General features: G+C 27.7%; 1 protein-coding gene across 4 annotated transcripts; it reads right to left on the reverse strand.

Moving 5' to 3' along the window:
* Window positions 1-786: 786 nt before the first annotated feature.
* LOC123270614 (4-coumarate--CoA ligase 1-like) lies at window positions 787-17,776 on the reverse strand. 4 transcript variants are annotated; one of them, XM_044736746.1, is made up of 10 exons: window positions 17,042-17,294; window positions 16,487-16,562; window positions 10,966-11,061; window positions 10,343-10,468; window positions 9,398-9,608; window positions 6,817-7,289; window positions 5,850-6,027; window positions 2,882-3,103; window positions 1,051-1,280; window positions 787-979 (listed from the first exon to the last, which is right to left on the reverse strand). In XM_044736746.1, the coding sequence occupies exons 3-10, from the start codon at window positions 10,990-10,992 to the stop codon at window positions 821-823; spliced, it is 1,626 nt and encodes a 541-aa protein (XP_044592681.1). In that variant the 5' UTR covers window positions 10,993-11,061; window positions 16,487-16,562; window positions 17,042-17,294; the 3' UTR covers window positions 787-820. The 4 variants fall into 4 exon arrangements, with proteins under 4 accessions (XP_044592681.1, XP_044592683.1, XP_044592682.1 ...); XM_044736748.1 differs by lacking the exons at window positions 16,487-16,562; window positions 17,042-17,294 and adding an exon at window positions 17,553-17,776; XM_044736747.1 differs by lacking the exon at window positions 16,487-16,562.
* Window positions 17,777-19,626: the final 1,850 nt, after the last annotated feature.

The following is a 19,626-nucleotide window of genomic DNA, read 5'->3' on the forward strand; positions in this document are numbered from 1 at the left end:
TTTCTTTTTTACCTTGTTTTCATATAGATGAATTTAATTAATTATTGTGCAATATTATATTATATTATGTACTCACAGAAACTGCTTTCTTGTAAAAACTGTATTTACTATGTAATTGAAATTGCCATTTGGCCTGTGCCTTGGCATTAATTAAACAAAAAAATCTAAATTTAATTTACAAATTTTCAGGAAGTTTTAAAAATTTTACTAATACTTCGCGTGTATCTCCTTTAACTATAATAGTCGTTAATTCTTGTGCTGTAAATAACAAAGTCTTATTTTTTATCTTTATATAATAAATTATGTCATTTTTGCAAAAATAATCAATCTTGTAATAAGAAATTAATTTTTTGAAAATTGAAAAAAATTTTATTTAGCCGAAAAAAAGTTTTATAGATTTGGGAAAAAAAAATTCAGATTAAAAATTCGCAAGTTGTCTATTTAAAATTTTTTTTTTTTAATTATAGAAAATTTCCTTTCAATAAGAAAGTTACTATGAAAAAAAAAATTTTTTTAATTTTCAACAAATTAATTTCTTACTACAATATTACTCATTTTTTGCAAAAAAAAATTTTTCTTTTAGTGTACTTATATATTAAAACACAAAAGCCTAATTTAAAAAAAAATAAAATTATTTTTAGAAAATAGAAATGTATATTTTTATGAAATAAAAAAAAGTAATTTTTTTGAAGTTATACTTCTTTCAAAAGAAAATTAATACTTCAAATTTAATTTAATTAGATCACTATAAAAATTAATTTTTTTTCTAGAAAAATATAAATGGATTTTTTTTAATAATCATATTTATTAAATGATTTTTTCAAACTGCAAAAGTTTTAGCCATTGCCCGGAGTTCTTTTCTTGAAATTTTTCCAGTGACAGTATGCGGCATTTCTTCTAAGAAATAAACTCCTCCTCGTAGTTTCATTATATCATGTAAGTTATCATTGACTATTTGATGAATATCATCCTCAGTAACCTTTTAAAACAATGTTATTTATTAATTTTATCATTATTATTTATTAAAATTATAAACAAATAAAAACTAACTTGTACTGGTGAATTTTTTTTAACAAACGCCATAGGTAGTTCAACATCATTATCATCTGGCTTTGCTATCACTGCTACTTCTGCAACTCCGGGCAAATTTAATATTACATTCTCAATTACTGCTGGAGATACATGGTGAAGTTTATATTTTATCAGTTCCTTTATTCTTTCGACAATGAAGAAATTACCGTCTTCATCATAATAAGCCAAATCACCAGAATGGTACCATCCTAAAATAAATAAATTAATGGTCAACTTAAAAAAAATTTATTTTTTAATAAAAAAAATTATAATAATAAAGATAGCCGACATCTTGGATTTTACTTCATTTATTAAATTAGAACTAAAAAATATTTTTTAAAAATTGCAATTACAATTTTTCAAATTTTTTTTACAAATGAAAATTTTTTTTTTTCATTTTTTTGTAATAATTTTTTTCAAAAAAAAAAATTTTTAAAAACTAGCAGCCTTGCAGTCACTATGTGACTGCCGTGACTTATGACCCATAAATAAATGAAATTTTGCTTTATTAAATAATGACTGTTGTTAAATTGCACTGTACTTTCTTAAATATTGACAATTTTAAAGATAGATGTAAGCTGATCCTGATGTTACGCTCATCAAGAGCTTTTATTTGAGTACCCACATGCATTTTGATATATTTTTCATCTATACATATTTATAATATATATAAAATATATGAAAAATTGATGTGGGTACTCAAATGAAAGGTCTCGATGAGTTTAATGTCGGGATGAGCTTATATATTAAAAAATTTCAATAGTTCATAAGATACAAGGTCATTTCTTAATTATTGACATTTATGAAGATATAAGCTCATCCCGATGTTACACTCATCGAGACCTTTTATTTGAGTACCCACATGCATTTTTGATATATTTTTCATATATACATATACATAATATATATATATAAATATATAAAATATATGAAAAATTGATGTGGGTACTCAAATGAAAGGTCTCGATGAGTGTAATGTCGGGATGAACTTATATCTTAAAAAATTTCAATAGTTCATAAGATACAAGGTCATTTCTTAATTATTGACATTTATGAAGATATAAGCTCATCCCGATGTTACACTCATCGAGACCTTTTATTTGAGTACCCACATGCATTTTTGATATATTTTTCATATATACATATGTATAATATATATATAAATATATAAAATATATGAAAAATTGATGTGGGTACTCAAATGAAAGGTCTCGATGAGTGTAATGTTGGGATGAGCTTATATCTTTAAAAATGTCTATAGTTCACAAAATACAACGGCATTTCATAATTATTGACACTTATGAAGATATAAGCTCATCTTGATGTTATGCTCATCGAGACTTTTATTTGAGTACCCACATGCATTTTTCATATATATTTTGTATATATGATATTTGATATATTTGTGATGCATATAAAATATATAAAAAATGCTTGTGGGTACTCAAATGAAAGGTCTCGATGAATATAATATCGAAATGAGCTTATATCTTTAAAAACGTCAGTAGTTCACAAGATACAGGGTCATTTTCTAATTATGTATCTAGATATAGCGCATTTTCAAATGCAGCCTAAATACTTATCATAATAAATTGACTATCGGTGAGAGTGAAACCTTGAAAAGGCACAAATTCAAGTCAAGACCTTTAAGATGACACTAAATTTCTCTTAAAAAAACCGATTTTATCATATGACTATCCTGAAGATAAAATTTTTCTTATTCTCTTAATAACATAGATTATTTTATGTCGGCTAAATTTTCATAAAAAAAATAACTTATTAATTGATATTTATATTATTTAAATAAAACCTTCCGAGTCGATAACTTCTTCAGTTGCTGCTGAGTTATTCCAATAGCCGGTCATTAAAGACTTGCTCCGACAGTATAGCTCTCCTGTTTGATTAAATCCTAGCGTAGTTTTGGACTCTGGATCAACAACTTTTAACTGAGCGTTTGGGCAAATTTTACCACAGGAGTTTGACTTGCTTGAATCAACCTTTCCAATGGTAACTATAAAACTTTCAGTGGATCCTGAAATAGTTTAACTGATATATTAATTGGTGAATTTTATCCAATCTTTTTTTAAATATTTAATTGGCTTATATTCATTTGTGTCATTATAGTTGAAGAGAAAGTTAAAATTCATGCTTTGTCTAGCGAAAAACAACTCTTTTGTTGATATTACGAGGGTAGAAATGAATTGGACGCATGCATGCGTCAAACTTTCCTCCAACAATGATTAAAACTTGAAATTTCTGGAGTAGGTGAAACAGAAAATGAACAAGAATTCATTTTTTTTTGTAATAGCAAAAATTAATTTTGCAAAAATTTATTATAAAATTATAAAACAGTTGATTGCTTTTAAGTTTTTATTAACGAATAAATTATAAAAAAATTCTGCATTTAGAAATTTAAAAAAACTATATACTAAATTTTTTTTTAATTATTTTTTAGTAATACAAACGAGATCTACGAATTAAAAATAAGAAAACTTTGGCTTAATGATTTTTTTATATTTATGAACTCTATACATAGTTTGGTACTTTTTAAATAAATTTTTAAATTAATAGTGCCATCACAGGATCAATTAAAAATAATTTAATGGACAAATGTGACGGAATAAATTTATAGAACCAACAAACTATTAAAAACTCCTCCAAAAACTTGACATACACGGAAAAAAGTAAACTGTAATATTCATTCGGATTCCGGTTAATTTTTATAGTTTCAAACAGTAAAGCGGACATCGGGGTGGCCAAAATATAAATATTACAGAACTTAATGTAGAAAGTATAAAAGCCACAATTTATAATTTAATATCCAAAATAAGTGATTAGTAGCTGTCATTATAGTAAATAACGACTCTTTCATCTTTAAAAATTACAGTTTCAAACAGTAAAAATTGCCATTTCAATATATAGTCGATATTATGAGGAGAAGGGGAACTCAGATGAAAGAGAAGAGGGTCTCACTCTGGGAGAATTTAACGTTTGAAACAGTAAAAATTATCCCATAATAAAATTGAGATGAAATGTATGTGAAACCAATCTATTCGTGATGTGATCCCATAATAAAATTGAGATGAAATGTATGTGAAACCAATCTATTCGTGATGTGATTGGTTGAAAATATTTATTCTCATTCTGATTGGTTGAAAGTGAATATAATATACATAAACTACACATAAATATATCATGACCATAAATATGAGGCGCGCGCTTGCACGCGCAAATTTGAATTCTAGTTCCATAATAAAATTGAGATGGAATGTATGTGAAACCAATCTATTCGTGATGTGATTAGTTGAAAATATTTATTCTCATTCTGATTTGTTGAAAGTGAATATAATATACATAAACTACACATAAATATATCATGACCATAAATATGAGGCGCGGGCTTGCGCGCGCAAATTTGAATTCTAGTACTTTTAAAATATACATTTTATCAGTCCGAACAAGTCAATAATTACAGTTTGATTTTTAGCGTTGCGTTTAAAATTTACCGTTTTACTTTGTAAATATTGACGTTGCTTGTATTAGAAATTTACTAACTTTATTTTATACTTTTTACATATCATAAGATCATTTTTTAGGTACGAAATGATAAATATCAAAGTCTGAATTCTTAATTATTATACTTTAACATTTTAGACATTCACATAGCGAATATTACTGTTTGAAATAGTATTTTCTTCCATGTAAAGAGTAAATTGTAACGTTTAAATGGTAAATATTATAAAGTGAATAGTAAAATCACGATTTTACTGTTTGAAATGATAATTTTTAGCAGTTGATCATTACTTATTATAAATCGACTGTTATTTATTATAGTTTATTTTTTTCCGTGTAAAAAATTGACTACTAAAAAATATATAAAACTAAAAGAAACTAATTCTTATCAAGACCTTTCTGATGATACCAAATTAAACTATAAAAATTCCTTTAAGAATAATAATATGCTTGTCGCAAAATTTTCCTTACTCTCTCAATTATTTAAATTATAAATGGCTATCGCTGAAAAAATATCAAACCCAATTTACGATAAAGATATACCCGTTAAAAAATTTTTCTTAGTCTCTTAACTATATAAATTAACTTTTGACATATAATCACATTGACATGTACAAAACAAAATAAATAAATAAACAAATTTTGTTTATCGTGAAATTCGAATCTATTTATAACTACTTCAAAAACTTATCATAATAAATGAACTATTTTAGAAAAGCATATGAAACATTGAAAAGGCACTAATGCAGGTCTCGACCTTTCCAATGATACTTAATTTAATTTAAAAAACTCATTTTATCATATAAATACGCCGGAGACAAAATTTTTCTTACTCTTTTAATTATATAGATTATAATTTATAAAAATTACAGTGAAAAAAAAAATTAACTTATATCAATAAAAATTTCTTAGTTTAAGAATTTTTAAACTCAAATCAAGACGATAAAATTCTTAATAATTATTTTCTTGATACAATTTATTTTTTTTTTCTATATAGAAAAGAAATATTATATAGAAAAAAAAAATATTCTAATAAATAAATTTTTTTCATTATTTTGTTATTTTTATTTATTTATAATTAATGTAATTAAGTATTTTATTAATAATGGAATTTAAAGCAACGGAATAACAATCAACGCCGGAGACTAAATTTTCTTTAGTTTCTTAATTATATAAATAATACAAAAATAATACCTACAATAGTAATTGATAGTGAAAATTTCTTAGTTTTTTATTATTAAATATCCAATTACTAAATAACTTACCATAAGCGTTGTAAATATCTACATTTTCAAAGAAATTATCCAAAAACAGAATAACTTCTTTTGTTGTACTTGCTCCGAATAATACCACTTCTGCAACTGACGTGACATCATATTTGGAAATATCTTGAGTTTTACTAAACCGATTAGCAATGTGTGTTCCCATTGGAACTCTAGTGACCTATTATTTAATATCATTTGATTAAGTATCATTTAATAATAATTATTAAATCGATATATTAAGAGAATAAGGAAAATTTAGTGTCATTGCAAAGGTATTGACTTGAATTTGTGCCTTTTCAAGGTTTCATATTATCATTCTCACCGATAGTCAATTTATTATGACTTTGTATCTTGTGAACTATTGACATTTTTGAAGATATAAGCTCATCCCGATGTTACACTCATCGACACCTCTCATTTGAGTACTCACATCAATTTTTCATATATTTATATATATCATATATAAATATATAAAAAATATATCAAAAATGCATGTGGGTACTCAAAAGAAAAATCTCGATGAGCATAACATCAAGATGAGCTTATATTTTCATAAATGTCAATAATTAAGGAATTAAGAAATATCTTGTGAACTATTGACATTTTTAAAGATATAAGCTCACCCCGACATTACAATCATCAAGACCTTTCATTTGAGTACCCACATGCATTTTTTATATATTTTATATATATATTACATATCAAATATCATATATACAAAATATATATATAAAAATGCATGTGGGTACTCAAATGAAATCTCTTGATGAGTGTAACATCAGTATGAGCTTATATCTTTAAAAACGTCAATAGTTAAGAAAGTACAGTGCAATTTAACAAAATTCATTATTTAATAAAGCAAAATTTTAATTTTTTATAGTTCACAAATCACAGCAGTCACATAGTGACTGCAAGTTTGCTAGAAATAATTAAATATTTCAAGTAAATTAATATAAAATATACAAACCTTATATTTTTCAACAAGTTTACACGCATCTTCAACACCCAAATTATTATTGTTAATCACAGTAGTTTTTGAAATAACTGATCGTAAAACAAATGTCAGTTCAGATATCCAACAGAGAGTAGAGAAAGATAAAACCGTATTAGTCGTAGTGTTGACTGGAAATAAGCTTATTGTATGTGCTACAGATCCATAAGAATGCAACACTCCTTTTGGAAATCCAGTTGTTCCTGATGTGCACATAATCAGCGCTGGATCATCAGCTTTGCTGATTTTTACACACTGAAATTTATCTACTTCATTAATATCTTCCTGTAAAATATCTTCGAAAGATTTTAATCCAGCTTTTTTGCCGAATATAATTATTTTAACTGAAGGATTTGCGTGCTGGACGGCTTTAACAATTATCTCGGCCAAATCCTCATCAATGAATAAAACTTTCGGCTGATATGACTTTACAAAGTATTTTACAAGCTCTGTTAATTACAAAAAAAAAAATATAATTACAAAAATAATTATATATGTTGTAAAATTGATGAAAATTAAGTTAGCCGACATCTAAAAATTTTTATAATTTATTTGATTGAAAAATATTTATACAAAAAAATGTTCATTTGTAAAAAATTCGAAAAACTGTAAGTGGGTGATTCTCTATAAGGACGTCTTAAATCTGTACAAAATTGTTCGACCAAATTATTTTTGATTTTATTAGAAAAAAAATTAGGAAAACGGTTGGCCCTGAAGGCCATCCCTGCAACTTCCCGCTAATTCCATACTTAGGCGCTTAAAATTGCACCAATGACGTTTTTGAGCTCTTCGAGCTCAAAAATACAATTTATGAGTTATTTTGAGCTCTCCGAGCTCAAAGAGATTGCTTTTCTATGCTTTAAAGCACTTCGAGCTCAAAAGTCTGATAGAGATTTGATAAGACACTATTTCTTGAATTTTTAAACCGCAATAACTTTTGAATGAATTAACCGATTTTTACGCAGTTAGAAGCATTCGACGCAGTTTTTCAAGCCTCACAAAGAATCTTAAATTTTGAATTGATCGCGCTAGGAATTTTTGAGTTATTCCGAAAAAACACTTTTTTCGGTTTTCTTTCGTTCACGATATCTCTCGAACGAATCAACCAATTTTGACCGGATTGGTGGCGATCGACGTGGTTTTTTGAGGTTAAGAGCTGATTAGTTTTTGGAATTGAACCTTTAAGCCGTTTAAAAGTTATTCCAAAAAAACCACATTTGAAAAAAAATTTTTTTTCAGTTTTTTTAAGATTTCTGAAAATCTATTGATCTGAATCGGTCCAAATAGTTTTCAAAATCTAAGTTTGGTCAAGCCCTTTCGAATAGCACCAACCACGATGAAATCGGTCAAGCCGTTCAAAAGTTATAAGCGGTTCACATACTTTCACACACACACACACACACACACACACACACACACACACACACACACACACACACACACACACATACAGACGCCGTGACAACCTCGCGGGGATAGTCAGGGAAGCTTCCTGTGACCTTCAAACGTCGAGATCTGATGAAAACTCGATTTTTGCAAAACGGGGTGAAAACAATAACTTCCCGATTTTTGAAAATCTTCGATTTTCTTAGCGGGAAGTTAAAAATTAACAAGGGCTACAAAACTATCAGCTTAATGATAATAAATAAACAGCCAATTTAATTTTTGTTTTTTCGATATTTGTGTATCTTTTACCATATAACATTACAGGGGACTGTTTTTTTTTATCAAATTGAGAAAAATCAAGCAAACTATTCCAATGCATTCAATTTTTCAAGTTCTGAATGAATATTTACATTAATTAGAATAATATTAAGACTTATGGATCCAATTTTATAAATAAATTATAAATAAAAATAGTTGCCAGGGGACTGAGTATCTCGTGGCCCAGACACATGTTTCCAGCACAAACGGTGTTTTGACACTAAATAAAATGGCGATAAAGCGCTAACAGCCCTATGGTTATTAACTCAAGGCTAGTTAGGTCCTTATAAACCTTACAGAACATAAAATAGCACGCTGGATTTTTTTTTTTTTGGCTTTGAACTTCTGGCAGGGGACTGATCTTAAAATGCCTGGGACAAACTTTGGTTTAATGAATTTAATGAAACAAATTAACTTTCGGTACTTTTTATTGAAGAAGATTGTTAGTTAACTAATTAGGTTTATAAATATTATGGACCAAATTATATATTATTGACGAATAACTTAAAATTTAATCTTAAAGTTTTAATTTTGGGACTGAGACAGCCCAGGGGACTGACATTTCGGTGGTTTACGAATTTATAGCAAAAAAACCAAAATTTATTCCATTTTAGTTTTCAATGCTCCAAATAGAAATGTTTTTTTACTTTCGTAATAAATTTTTTTTAGTAACAAAATAACAATTTTTCTAATAAAAAAATGCCCGGGACAGCAAAAAACATCCTTGCAGAGAATCACCCAAGTGCAATTTTTAAAAGATGTTTTTTAGTTCTAATTTAATAAATGAAGTAATCTCAAAAAATTAAAAATGTCGGCTAACTTTATTATTATGTAAAATTGTAAAAAATATTACCATCAGTGAGACAACAATCCCACCACGGATTAAAAATTGCACCAAGGTAATAGGTAGCAAATAATGGGACACATCTGTCAAAATGATTTTTTGAGCAAAAACTTACAACACTTCCAGGCTTTACGCCTTGTTTTTTTAACCATAGAGCGCATTTGATGCTTCTTTCGCTTATATTAGTGAACAAACTTTTTTCACCAGTCACACTATCAATCTAAATGAAAATTTTTTTTAATTTTTGATATAATATAAGCTACAAATTTATTATGTATTATAATGATACTGAAATTGAGAGACATCTGATAATTTTTATAATTTTTTAATCAATAAATTATCCTTTATTAAAAAGTTGATGTGACGTTTTCATTATAGTCACTTTTTGTTGTTATGGTGACCATTTTGGCAACGGTTACTATAACAACGGTTTTACTATAGCAACGGTTACCATAGCAACGTTTACCATAGCAACGGTTACTATGACTACGGTTAAATATTAATGAGTAAAATTTGTAAAAGTATTAATTAAATAGATGATAATAAACATTTTGACAGAAGCATGCAAAGCGCGTTTGATTTTCTTGTAGTAAGAAAATTTTATTTAAAAAATGCCATCCTTAGAAACTATAAAAAATTACTTATTAATGCAAATTCTTTAAATTAATTTTTTCGGCCTAGTTTATTTTTCAAGAAAAATAAAAAAAAACGTCTTCTTATTTTAGTATCATGTATACAGTAAAAAATTTTTTGTCATTGTGTAGAGTGTTAAAATTTGTGTATTGAATATTACACACTAGTGTGTAGAATTTAACACTCTCATGTGTTGATTTAATAATTGAACACACTAGAATATTAAATTCTACACTCTAGAGTGTGATATTCAACACACAAATTTTAACACTCTACACAATGACGAAAAATTTTTTACTGTGTATTATGTTGATTAAATACCTGTCCGACAAAATCTGGATTATTTTTGAGTTGATTATACAATCTTTCTCCAATTTGAAAATATTCTTCAGGTAAATTTATTTCAACGCCTTTCCAAATTTTATTTTCATATGTTGGTTTTGGTATCTATAAATTATTATAAAAAATTATTAAAATTATTAATAAATAGTTTTTCTATTACTGAAAACTGATATTATAGAGAGATGTTTATTTTTAATATAAATTTTTGAAGAAAAATATTAAAATGAAATTAACAAACATCTGATAATTTTTATATTTTTTTTTTGTGAAAAAAGTTTATTACAAAAAAATAGAAATAAAAATTCTACATTTAAAAGATTTGAAAAAACTATAACTGCAATTCTTTGTAAATATTTTTTTGATTCTAATTTAATTCAATATTTTCAATTTCATTTCTAAAAAAATAAATTTTCAACAAGAAAATTGAAGAAAAAAATTCACATGATACATAAAAAATTAAAAAAAAACTATTAATAGAATTGAAAAAAAAAAAAACAAAAACTTATTCTTAGTACTAATTTATTTATCAAATAAAATTAAAAACTATTGATTTCAGTATTATAATTAAATTAAAAAGTTCAAAATTCATAAAAAAATCTTACCTTAATTTTTACTTCATTAGCAGCCATTTTTATTATTAATTATTATTATTTATTACTTTATGAGCACTTCTTGTTAAATGAACGTTCTTTTTTATCCTATGAAATATCAAAGTTAAATTTTATCGAAATTACTTCTTTGCCTTCAGCTTGTGACGCGCCTCGATATTTTATATAAATTTATATAAAATTATTATTAGTTATTAAAAATAAAGTCAGAAAAGAATGAGAAAATATTACGAGAGAGTGTGAGAGAGAAAAGACAGCCGCGCGCAGCCTACCCGGAGAAAAGAAAGAGAGGAAAGAGAGGGCGAAGAACGCCGAGAGACAAGCGAGAGTAGTAGGGGAAGCAGCTTGGGAAGTCCCGTAGCATAGTTCCCGCGCGCGCCGTGAGGCAGCGCGGTGTCGCTCAGACTGTTCGCCCGAAGAGTATTGCTTCTGAGTTATTAATAGTATTTTTCTTACCTAGGGCAGGAAAATAAGAAATGTCTCAGATTACATGTAATTGTTGACCGAGGCGAAGCCGAGGTCGACAAACATGTGATCTGAGGCTTTCTTATTTCCTGCCCGTGGTGAGAATACTATTTTTCTCCTCGACGGAGGCGGAAAGCGGCATTTTCGTTTAGCGCAGCGGGCGGAAAATTGACGCTTTCCTTCCGGAGGGGAGAAAAACCAATTTTCTGATCAGATTTGGGGAGAACAACTGGAGCTTCTGAAGCGAGTGGTACACTTATAGGAGAAGTCATGAGTGCTGTGTTGTGCAAATACAGAAGGTAAGAATATTACTTTCTATATTAAATCTGTCCTCGTAGTGGATCTTTTTGAGCCGGATCGACCTGAGGTACTTAGGTTGGCAAATACCCCCATTGCACGGCTGGGCATTTTTGAGGGATTGTGGTACACGATCTCTCACTCTCGAAACGAGAATTAGGATAGTAGCTAGGTGGTTGTGGACTTGGAGGTACTCCTCGTCGGAACACCTAGGGGGAGATACGGCTGGGCGTCGAGGTACTTAACAAAATCGCAGTATCTTTATATTTGGACAACCGAGCCTCTCTTGGTTGATAAGAGGGAACTGAGGAGAGTTTAGATAGATCCGCGGTCGCGACGCGAAGTCCCCAGTAGGCTGCAAGTAGGTTACGGCTTGTCAGAAGTATTTGTATATGTGTATAGTATATTTTGGGGTAACAGTTAAGATAATACGTATTAATTATTATTTGTAGTGTATTGAATATTGTATAATTGTATCTTGGTTTGCAATAACAAATTTGAGTTGGTTATTATTTTTATGAGATTTTATGAATAAATTAACCTTATATTTGGAATCTGTATTATTATTTGGTTAAGATTAGTTAGTTGTAAGTTTATCTGTGTTGCGTGATCTCCATCCCGACCCTGGACACGGCGAGCTAGAGCACGGGGAAAACGTGTTCATCACGACGAGGCTTTAAAACCTTCCGCAACGTTACAAGCTATAACTGACGCTTCTCTTAAAACATACGCATATTATAGATAACCTTGTGTAAAAACAATTTGAACGCTCAAAATTATCTATTTAAATGATATTCTATATAATATATTTATTTATACAATAATATTTTAAATTATGTAAATTTATTTTGTAATATTAAATTAGTATAATAAAAAATCATAATACTAAAGTTAGCCGACGATTTTAATTTTTTGATTTTGCTTAATTTATTAAATTAGAACTAAAAAATATTTTTTACAAATTGCAGTTACAGTTTTTCTAATTTTTGATAAATTGAAATTTTTTTATAATTTTTTTGGAACAGTTTTTTATTTGTTTATTGTTTAAACTTTATCTGTTAATTAGAAGCTTGAAATTCTACTTGGATAAAATCAAATGTATTGATTGTTTTCATTATTGTCAGCATCTTTTCAGTCCGAATTCTCTCAATAACTAGTACCCAGTATAAATGACAATAATTCAAGTCACGGCAATTGTTTGGGTGGAATCGATTGCTCTGGTTGTGAAGATTCTTTAAGTGGAATCGATTGCCCGAATTGTAGAGATTGTTTCAGTCTTTTTAAACGTTACAATGTGGAGAGTGCTATTCAATTTTGTTGACTTTATTCCTTTTGGTGCTCTTTAAATTGAATAAAAATATATTCTTCATGAAAGAAGAAATTTTATTTTCAATTTATGAAAATTAGCCATCTAAAAATTTTTATAATCTTTTTTATGAAAAAAATTATTGCTAAAAAAATTTCATTTGTAAAAAAAACTATAAGAGCAATTTTTTAAAAATATTTTTTAGCTCTAATTTAATAAATGAAAAAAAAGTTTTTAATGTCGGCTAATTTTAGTATATTATTGAAAAAATCATCATATGTCAGCTATAACTTCAGTATGATTTATTTTTATTGAAAAAATTATTACAAAAAAATGAAAAAAAATTTCATTTGAAAAAAACTTGCAAAATTTTAAGTGCAATTTTTAAAAAATATTTTTTTGTTCCAATTTAATTGGGTAAATACCCCGATAGATGGACAAATATTATTTTCAGAAGCAATTACATTAGTTTCAAGAACAAAAATCTTAAGTCGTTATTTTTTTTTATGTCTACAAGTAGTTCTGAGAGCGAAAAGTAATTTTTTTTTAACTTTTTATTTAAAATAATAGTTTAAAAAAATTATTTAAATTGAACGTCTCGAGGTTTTGCTCCGAGAGCGTCACCATTAGTGAGCATGTGACAGATAGCTGGTGAACGTTATTTGTTATTATTATCAAAAATAATAAAAAAAGTAAGATTTGTACATTTGATTACGCTTATATTTCACTAACAAAGCTAGAAATATAATATTTTAATGGTAAAATCGAAAGAAAATAATAGAATTTAGTGTCCATCTATTGGTGCACGGAAAAAAAAATATTGTTAAAATGACTATCCAACGTATCCTCAAACGACGTTTCCTTAAAATAACAATCCGGATTTCTGATTTAAGGATTTTTTTTTTATTATGGCTCTTTACCGTAAGATGGACGGTGGTGTTTATTACTCGGTAGGTCTTATTAGGTGACTGAATGGTAGTTACGGACAATGTCTCGGATAGCTTAACTGGTAGAGCCTTTGGCGCGTAACCAAACGATCCGGGTTCGAGTCCCGGTCTGGGCTGTCTGAATTATTTTTTCGGTTACCGAAAAATTCCTACTGAGTAAGGTCCCTCCTCCCCCCTTTATCCTTTATTTCCCCAGTTCCCAAATTTGTCTTTAATGACAAATTTAGCTATAAATTATTAAAGCTTATTAGATTAATATAATAATAAAAATTATTAATATTAAAGGCCATATTAAAGCAAATTTTTTAAGGGAGTTGGGAAAGAACGGATAGGGGAAAGGGGGGGGACCTACTCAGTGGGAATTTTTCCGTAATTGAAAAAATAATCAGACAGCCCAGACTGGGAATCGAACCCAGATCTCTCGGTTACGCGCCAAGGGCTCTACCAGTTAAGCTATCCGAGACAAGTACTGACTACTTTATTCAGTCACGTATATAAGACCCACCGAGCAAACAACGCCACCGTCCATCTTACGGTAAAGAGCCATATTAAAGCAAATTTTTAAGGGAGTTGGGAAAGAACGGATAGGGGAAAGGGGGGGACCTACTCAGTGGGAATTTTTCCGTCATTGAAAAAATATAATTCTTTGGATAAAGAAAATATAATTCTTTGGATAAACAAAGAAAAAAAGGATTCATTTGTTTGACTTAAAAGCATGCAGAGAATAGCTCTTGTAAATATATGTAGTTTCGTCAAAACAGGCAATTGTTTCGTTAACGTGAGGATCTGTATAGTTGAATTAACTAAATGTAACGCTAAAATAATGATATGGATCGTCATTTTGATGATACGCTGTATAGCTGAATTGGCTATACAGCGTATATCTCTAAAAAAATGACCATACGGCGTATAGTCAGAATAACGATACGTATCCTTATTCTAACAATATTTTTTTCTCCGTGTGATACTTTTCTGATCTCTATCCAATAGATAGACATTAAGTTTATACGATGAATTTTCTTATTTTTTTTTTTTAATTTCATTGGTGGATCAATGTGAGAATAAGAGTAAAGATTATAATAAACTGACATGTCCTGAAAATAAAAGTATTATTATGATTATTGAAGAAATTGAAGAGAAAAAAGAAAACGCTAAATAAAAGAGAAAATTGAGAGAAGGAAATTTAAAAGCAAAAGAGAACAGACCTATTAAAAAGAAGAAGAAGACAATATAAAATGTTTTTAACGTTGTATTTTATAAATTTATATTGATTATTTATTAATTATTAGTATTCTTTATACTAATATATTTTATATGTTACTTTGCATGAGAAAGCATCACGTGTTCAAAAATAATAAAATTACTTTATGATGTATTTTGAAAATGATTATCCGATTTATCACCTTTTCTCTTTAATTTTATCAAGCTTTACTTTTTAGTGGAAAAAATTAATAAATTAATTATTTCTGATATAAATAATGAATTGAAAATATCGCTTGTAAGTAGTGTCCATCTACTGGAGATTTTGTCCATCTACACAGTAAAAAATATTGTGTATTTGCGTCAAAAACGGTCTGTGTTTAAAAATTGTGTGTTAATTTGACACTTTTTTTGTGTTACCTGAATTTTAACATTAAAATAGTGTTGTTTTCACGATATCAACACTTTTTGTGTGTTACTAGATAAAATGACACAAAATTAGTGCTAAGCGGGAAATATTAACACTAAGTTTGTGTTGTTAGCGCGTTCTTTCTTCAGTTTACGCACCAAACGCATTGTATTACCGGACAGCTATTTAACCACGCGTGCGTATAAATTAAAGTGTTAAATATTGTGAAAAATAGTTTATTTAAATATATTTGATAAAAGTACCAGGTTGTTTTCAATAAAAAAAAGTAAATTTGATATTCATTAAAATAAGTAAAAGTTTACTGTATTTATAATCATATAAAATGATCAACTAACCTCACTTTCCTATAATAAATTTACTAAATAAAATATTATTTAACGATAAAATTTATAATAGTTATTAAAAATGACAGACTTTGAACAATTTCTCTGTTAATTTAACAAATTCATAAAAAAAAATATCAAAAAATTTATTGATTTTATGTTTTTCTTTTGCATTTTTATTTTATATTTTCTGACACTAGTTTTATTTTTTATAAAGATGACTGATAGTTCACAACGAAATATTATGTTTATGTTTTGGTTACGCTACTGAACAAACATGTCAGACATTTTTCATCAATGTTTTAGATTTACCATACATTAAAAGCTGGGAATTGCACGAATTGGATGCCGAAAATTCTGTGATGATTACTAATTATTGTTATTAATTTATAAAAAATAAATTAAGCATTAAAAGTAAGTTTAAGATGAGTAAATCATATATTTAAGTTGAAGACTATTGGTACTTGACTCAAATTTAAAGAAATGAAATAAACTAATTTTCTTAATAACCATGAAAAATTTATTTATTTTTAAATAATTCCCTAACCTTTATATTCAAACTCAAATAATAAGTAAGTTAACACTTATTTTGTGTAAAATCAACACAATTTTAGTGTTAGATACTGTAAATTTTATTTTATCATTAATTATTTATTTATGCCGGATCTGGGTGTTGAAAGATGTTAGACACTCATTCGTGGTTTTATCATTTATTCTATAAAATATCACAGATAACTTAATGAACACGTTTGATTCTTATTAACTAGTGTGGAATTAACTTTGTGATTTATTTTAAATATGTAATTAATTAATATGAATAGTTATTAGTAAAGCATATAAAATAGTGTAATTATAGTTTGCAGATGAGTTATCAATATGTTGGCACCATACACAATTATTAATAAAATTAGTAAGAGCGTGAATAAATCAATTGTAACAAGATTCAGATGACGAGCTCAGAGTAAATTAATTTTATGAATTTGTTGAGTTATTATTTTATCACAATAAAATTATTAATGACGCGACAATAATTGGTACGAGCGATGATATCGAGTTTATTAATACACAAATATAGATTATTATTAATAATTGTTTAGATCACTTGATTCTAATTAATTCAGTAATATCACAGTATTATTTGATGACGCGACAATACTGTTGAACGATAAATGAACCGAACGATGAACCGAGTTATGAACCGAGTGATGAACCGAGTGATGAACCGAGTGATGAACCGAGTTATGAACAGAGTGAAGTCTGAACGTGAACTGACTACTTTGCAATCACAAGTATGATAATTGAAAGTAATTAGAGATTATGGGCATACTTGGCTGGGTTGGTGATGATATCACCTTAGCCAGGGATGACTAACTAATTATCGAGTGTTAAATTGATGAGTCATTAGATCAATGGAATGTTAATGAATATTATTTAATTCCTTGTGATTGCAGAGTATAAATATTAATTATTGTATGAATGCAAAATGTAGATGGATTTCTAAAGGTGGAAAATAACACTCGGCATGGAGAAGCCAGCACGAGGTTAGAATATGCATGATGTCAACCGGATTATAATTTAATATAAATTCGATCAATAAATACTCTAATGAATACCTGAGTTGCCAAACTGAATAATTGTCGATGATTGGCCTTGTGACTTGAATCAGAGCGTGGATTGAGCTTAATTGATTTTCACAATTGGATCATTGAGCTGGAGCACGTGGAGGCTAATAATAAAGGATTGGCGCGTAGCTGAATCCCGAGAATCAGAGGGCGCGTCCGTAGCAGCACCTCTGGTGTAGTAGATTGCGAAGTTACCAAGTGTTCTGGCGCGAATACTTGATAATTACGCAACAGATACAGTTGACACAAAATTACTGTTAATTTTGACACAATATTTGTGTTAAAAATTCAACACTATTTTTTGTGTTGAAAATTAAGGTATTACCCTCGCGACTTCCGTCGTCAAAAGTTTATGCCAGAGTGTACGGTACACATACCAGATAGCCATTATTGACAAGCCTAAAACTTTTTGCTGTTTATGTACTTATTTCAGCCAATCACGAAGGAGATACTGATCTTTGAAAAGTCTGGCAACACTGCGTGAGCGTTAAGATATTTTATAGTGGTTATACTGTAGTGTTTTGGACTGGCTGTAGACTTACCTCTGTTTTGATACATGCGTTTATTTATTTATTTACATACATTGAAAGATTAATATATATTATTATATTAAAATTGTTAACTTTTTGAATTTTTAATAAATATAAAAAAAAAATAAAAATTAATTCAGCCGACATTTAAAAATTTTTAGAATTTTTTTTTATTGAAAAAATGATTACAAAAAAATAAAAAAGAAATTTCACTTGAAAAAAACTTCAAAAACTGTAAATGCAATATAAAAATTTTTTTCTAATTTAATTATTAAAAAGTCAAAAATTAAAAATGTTGGCTAACTTTAGTATCATAAAAAAATACTTATTTTCATAAAATAATCATAGTTTTTTTTTAAATAAATAAAATTAATAACTATAATATTACACCTAACGTAAATTAAACTTTTCAAATTTGTCAGCGCATGCGCGTTTCATACTTCTTTCGCGGCTAACAAAACTTGCGCTGTTGCCACAGCTTTATTAACGTATCCCCTCCTCAGTTAAAGTCTGGTAAATTTTTCATTACTTATTAATAAATATCTCTGAAACTGTGTGGTAATTATCAATGAATTTTTTTTTTTAAATTGTTTAGTTGTTAGTTAACGTTACTCTAGTTTTTTAAAAAGATCCTAAGAAAAGTTTCTAAGATATAAAAATGTTTGTAGGTAAATTTTTCGATATCCCGTATACCGTAATGTATAAGAGCGTTCAAAACTCAAACTTTAAAATTAAATATCTCGGAAACTAGATGGTAAAAAATTCTCAAATTGCGCCAATCGACGCAGAATTATATGAAAATTAATCTACCAAAATTAAAAAAAAATCCTAAGAAAACGACTTTGGCGAGGGTACTACCTTAACACTAAAATTGTGTTGACGGATTCTAACACTAGGATTGTGTTGATTTTACACAAAATTTTTTACTGTGTACTGGGGATTTGGACTTTTTCTTACATTTTTCGTTTTTACTAATTACTACAACGTTTTACGAAGTTTTACTTATTTTTTCCTGGTTAATTATATATTTTTACATAAATATAATTTACTTTATCACAACTTATCTGTATATTACTACATTGTTTTTTTAATAGAACACGAGAGTTTGCTTAACCGTCCATCTATTGTATTATTTACCCTAAATGAAAAAAAAATCAAAAATCAAAAACGTCAACTAACTTTAGTATTATTAAGTGCAAATTTTTAAAAATATTTTTTTAATTATAATTTATTTGTTATAAAAATTTAAAGAAATTCTCACATGTCTTCTTTAGTATCATTACTTGTTTTCTTCAGAGAGGTTATGTTTTAATAATTGCTCAGTATTTTATGAAAAAAAAAGTTAATATTACTGAAGAAATAATTACCAATACTTACAACTTTTATTTAATTACTTTTCATCAATGAATTTTAATTATAATAATTATGAATTGCTTACATGGTAAGTAAACATAATCTTTAAAAAATTGCAACTGCAACAGGAAAGAAGAAATACCGAAACTACCAAAATAAATGCAATAAAACTGTGAATAAAT

Source organism: Cotesia glomerata, linkage group LG8 (genome assembly GCF_020080835.1).
Source record: "Cotesia glomerata isolate CgM1 linkage group LG8, MPM_Cglom_v2.3, whole genome shotgun sequence".
In the NCBI taxonomy this organism is placed as follows: domain Eukaryota; kingdom Metazoa; phylum Arthropoda; class Insecta; order Hymenoptera; family Braconidae; genus Cotesia; species Cotesia glomerata.

What these genes read in the sequence shown, in the direction of transcription:
- LOC123270614 (XM_044736748.1), bottom strand. Translation starts at nt 10,992, where the DNA reads ATGGCTGCTAATGAAGTAAAAATTAAG. An exon ending in GGATTGTTGTCTCACTGATG is followed by an intron (nt 7,290 to 9,397) that starts GTAATATTTTTT and finishes TGTAATTAACAG; the next exon opens with AGCTTGTAAAATACTTTGTA. An exon ending in AGAAGTTATCGACTCGGAAG is followed by an intron (nt 1,281 to 2,881) that starts GTTTTATTTAAA and finishes TATTTATTTTAG; the next exon opens with GATGGTACCATTCTGGTGAT.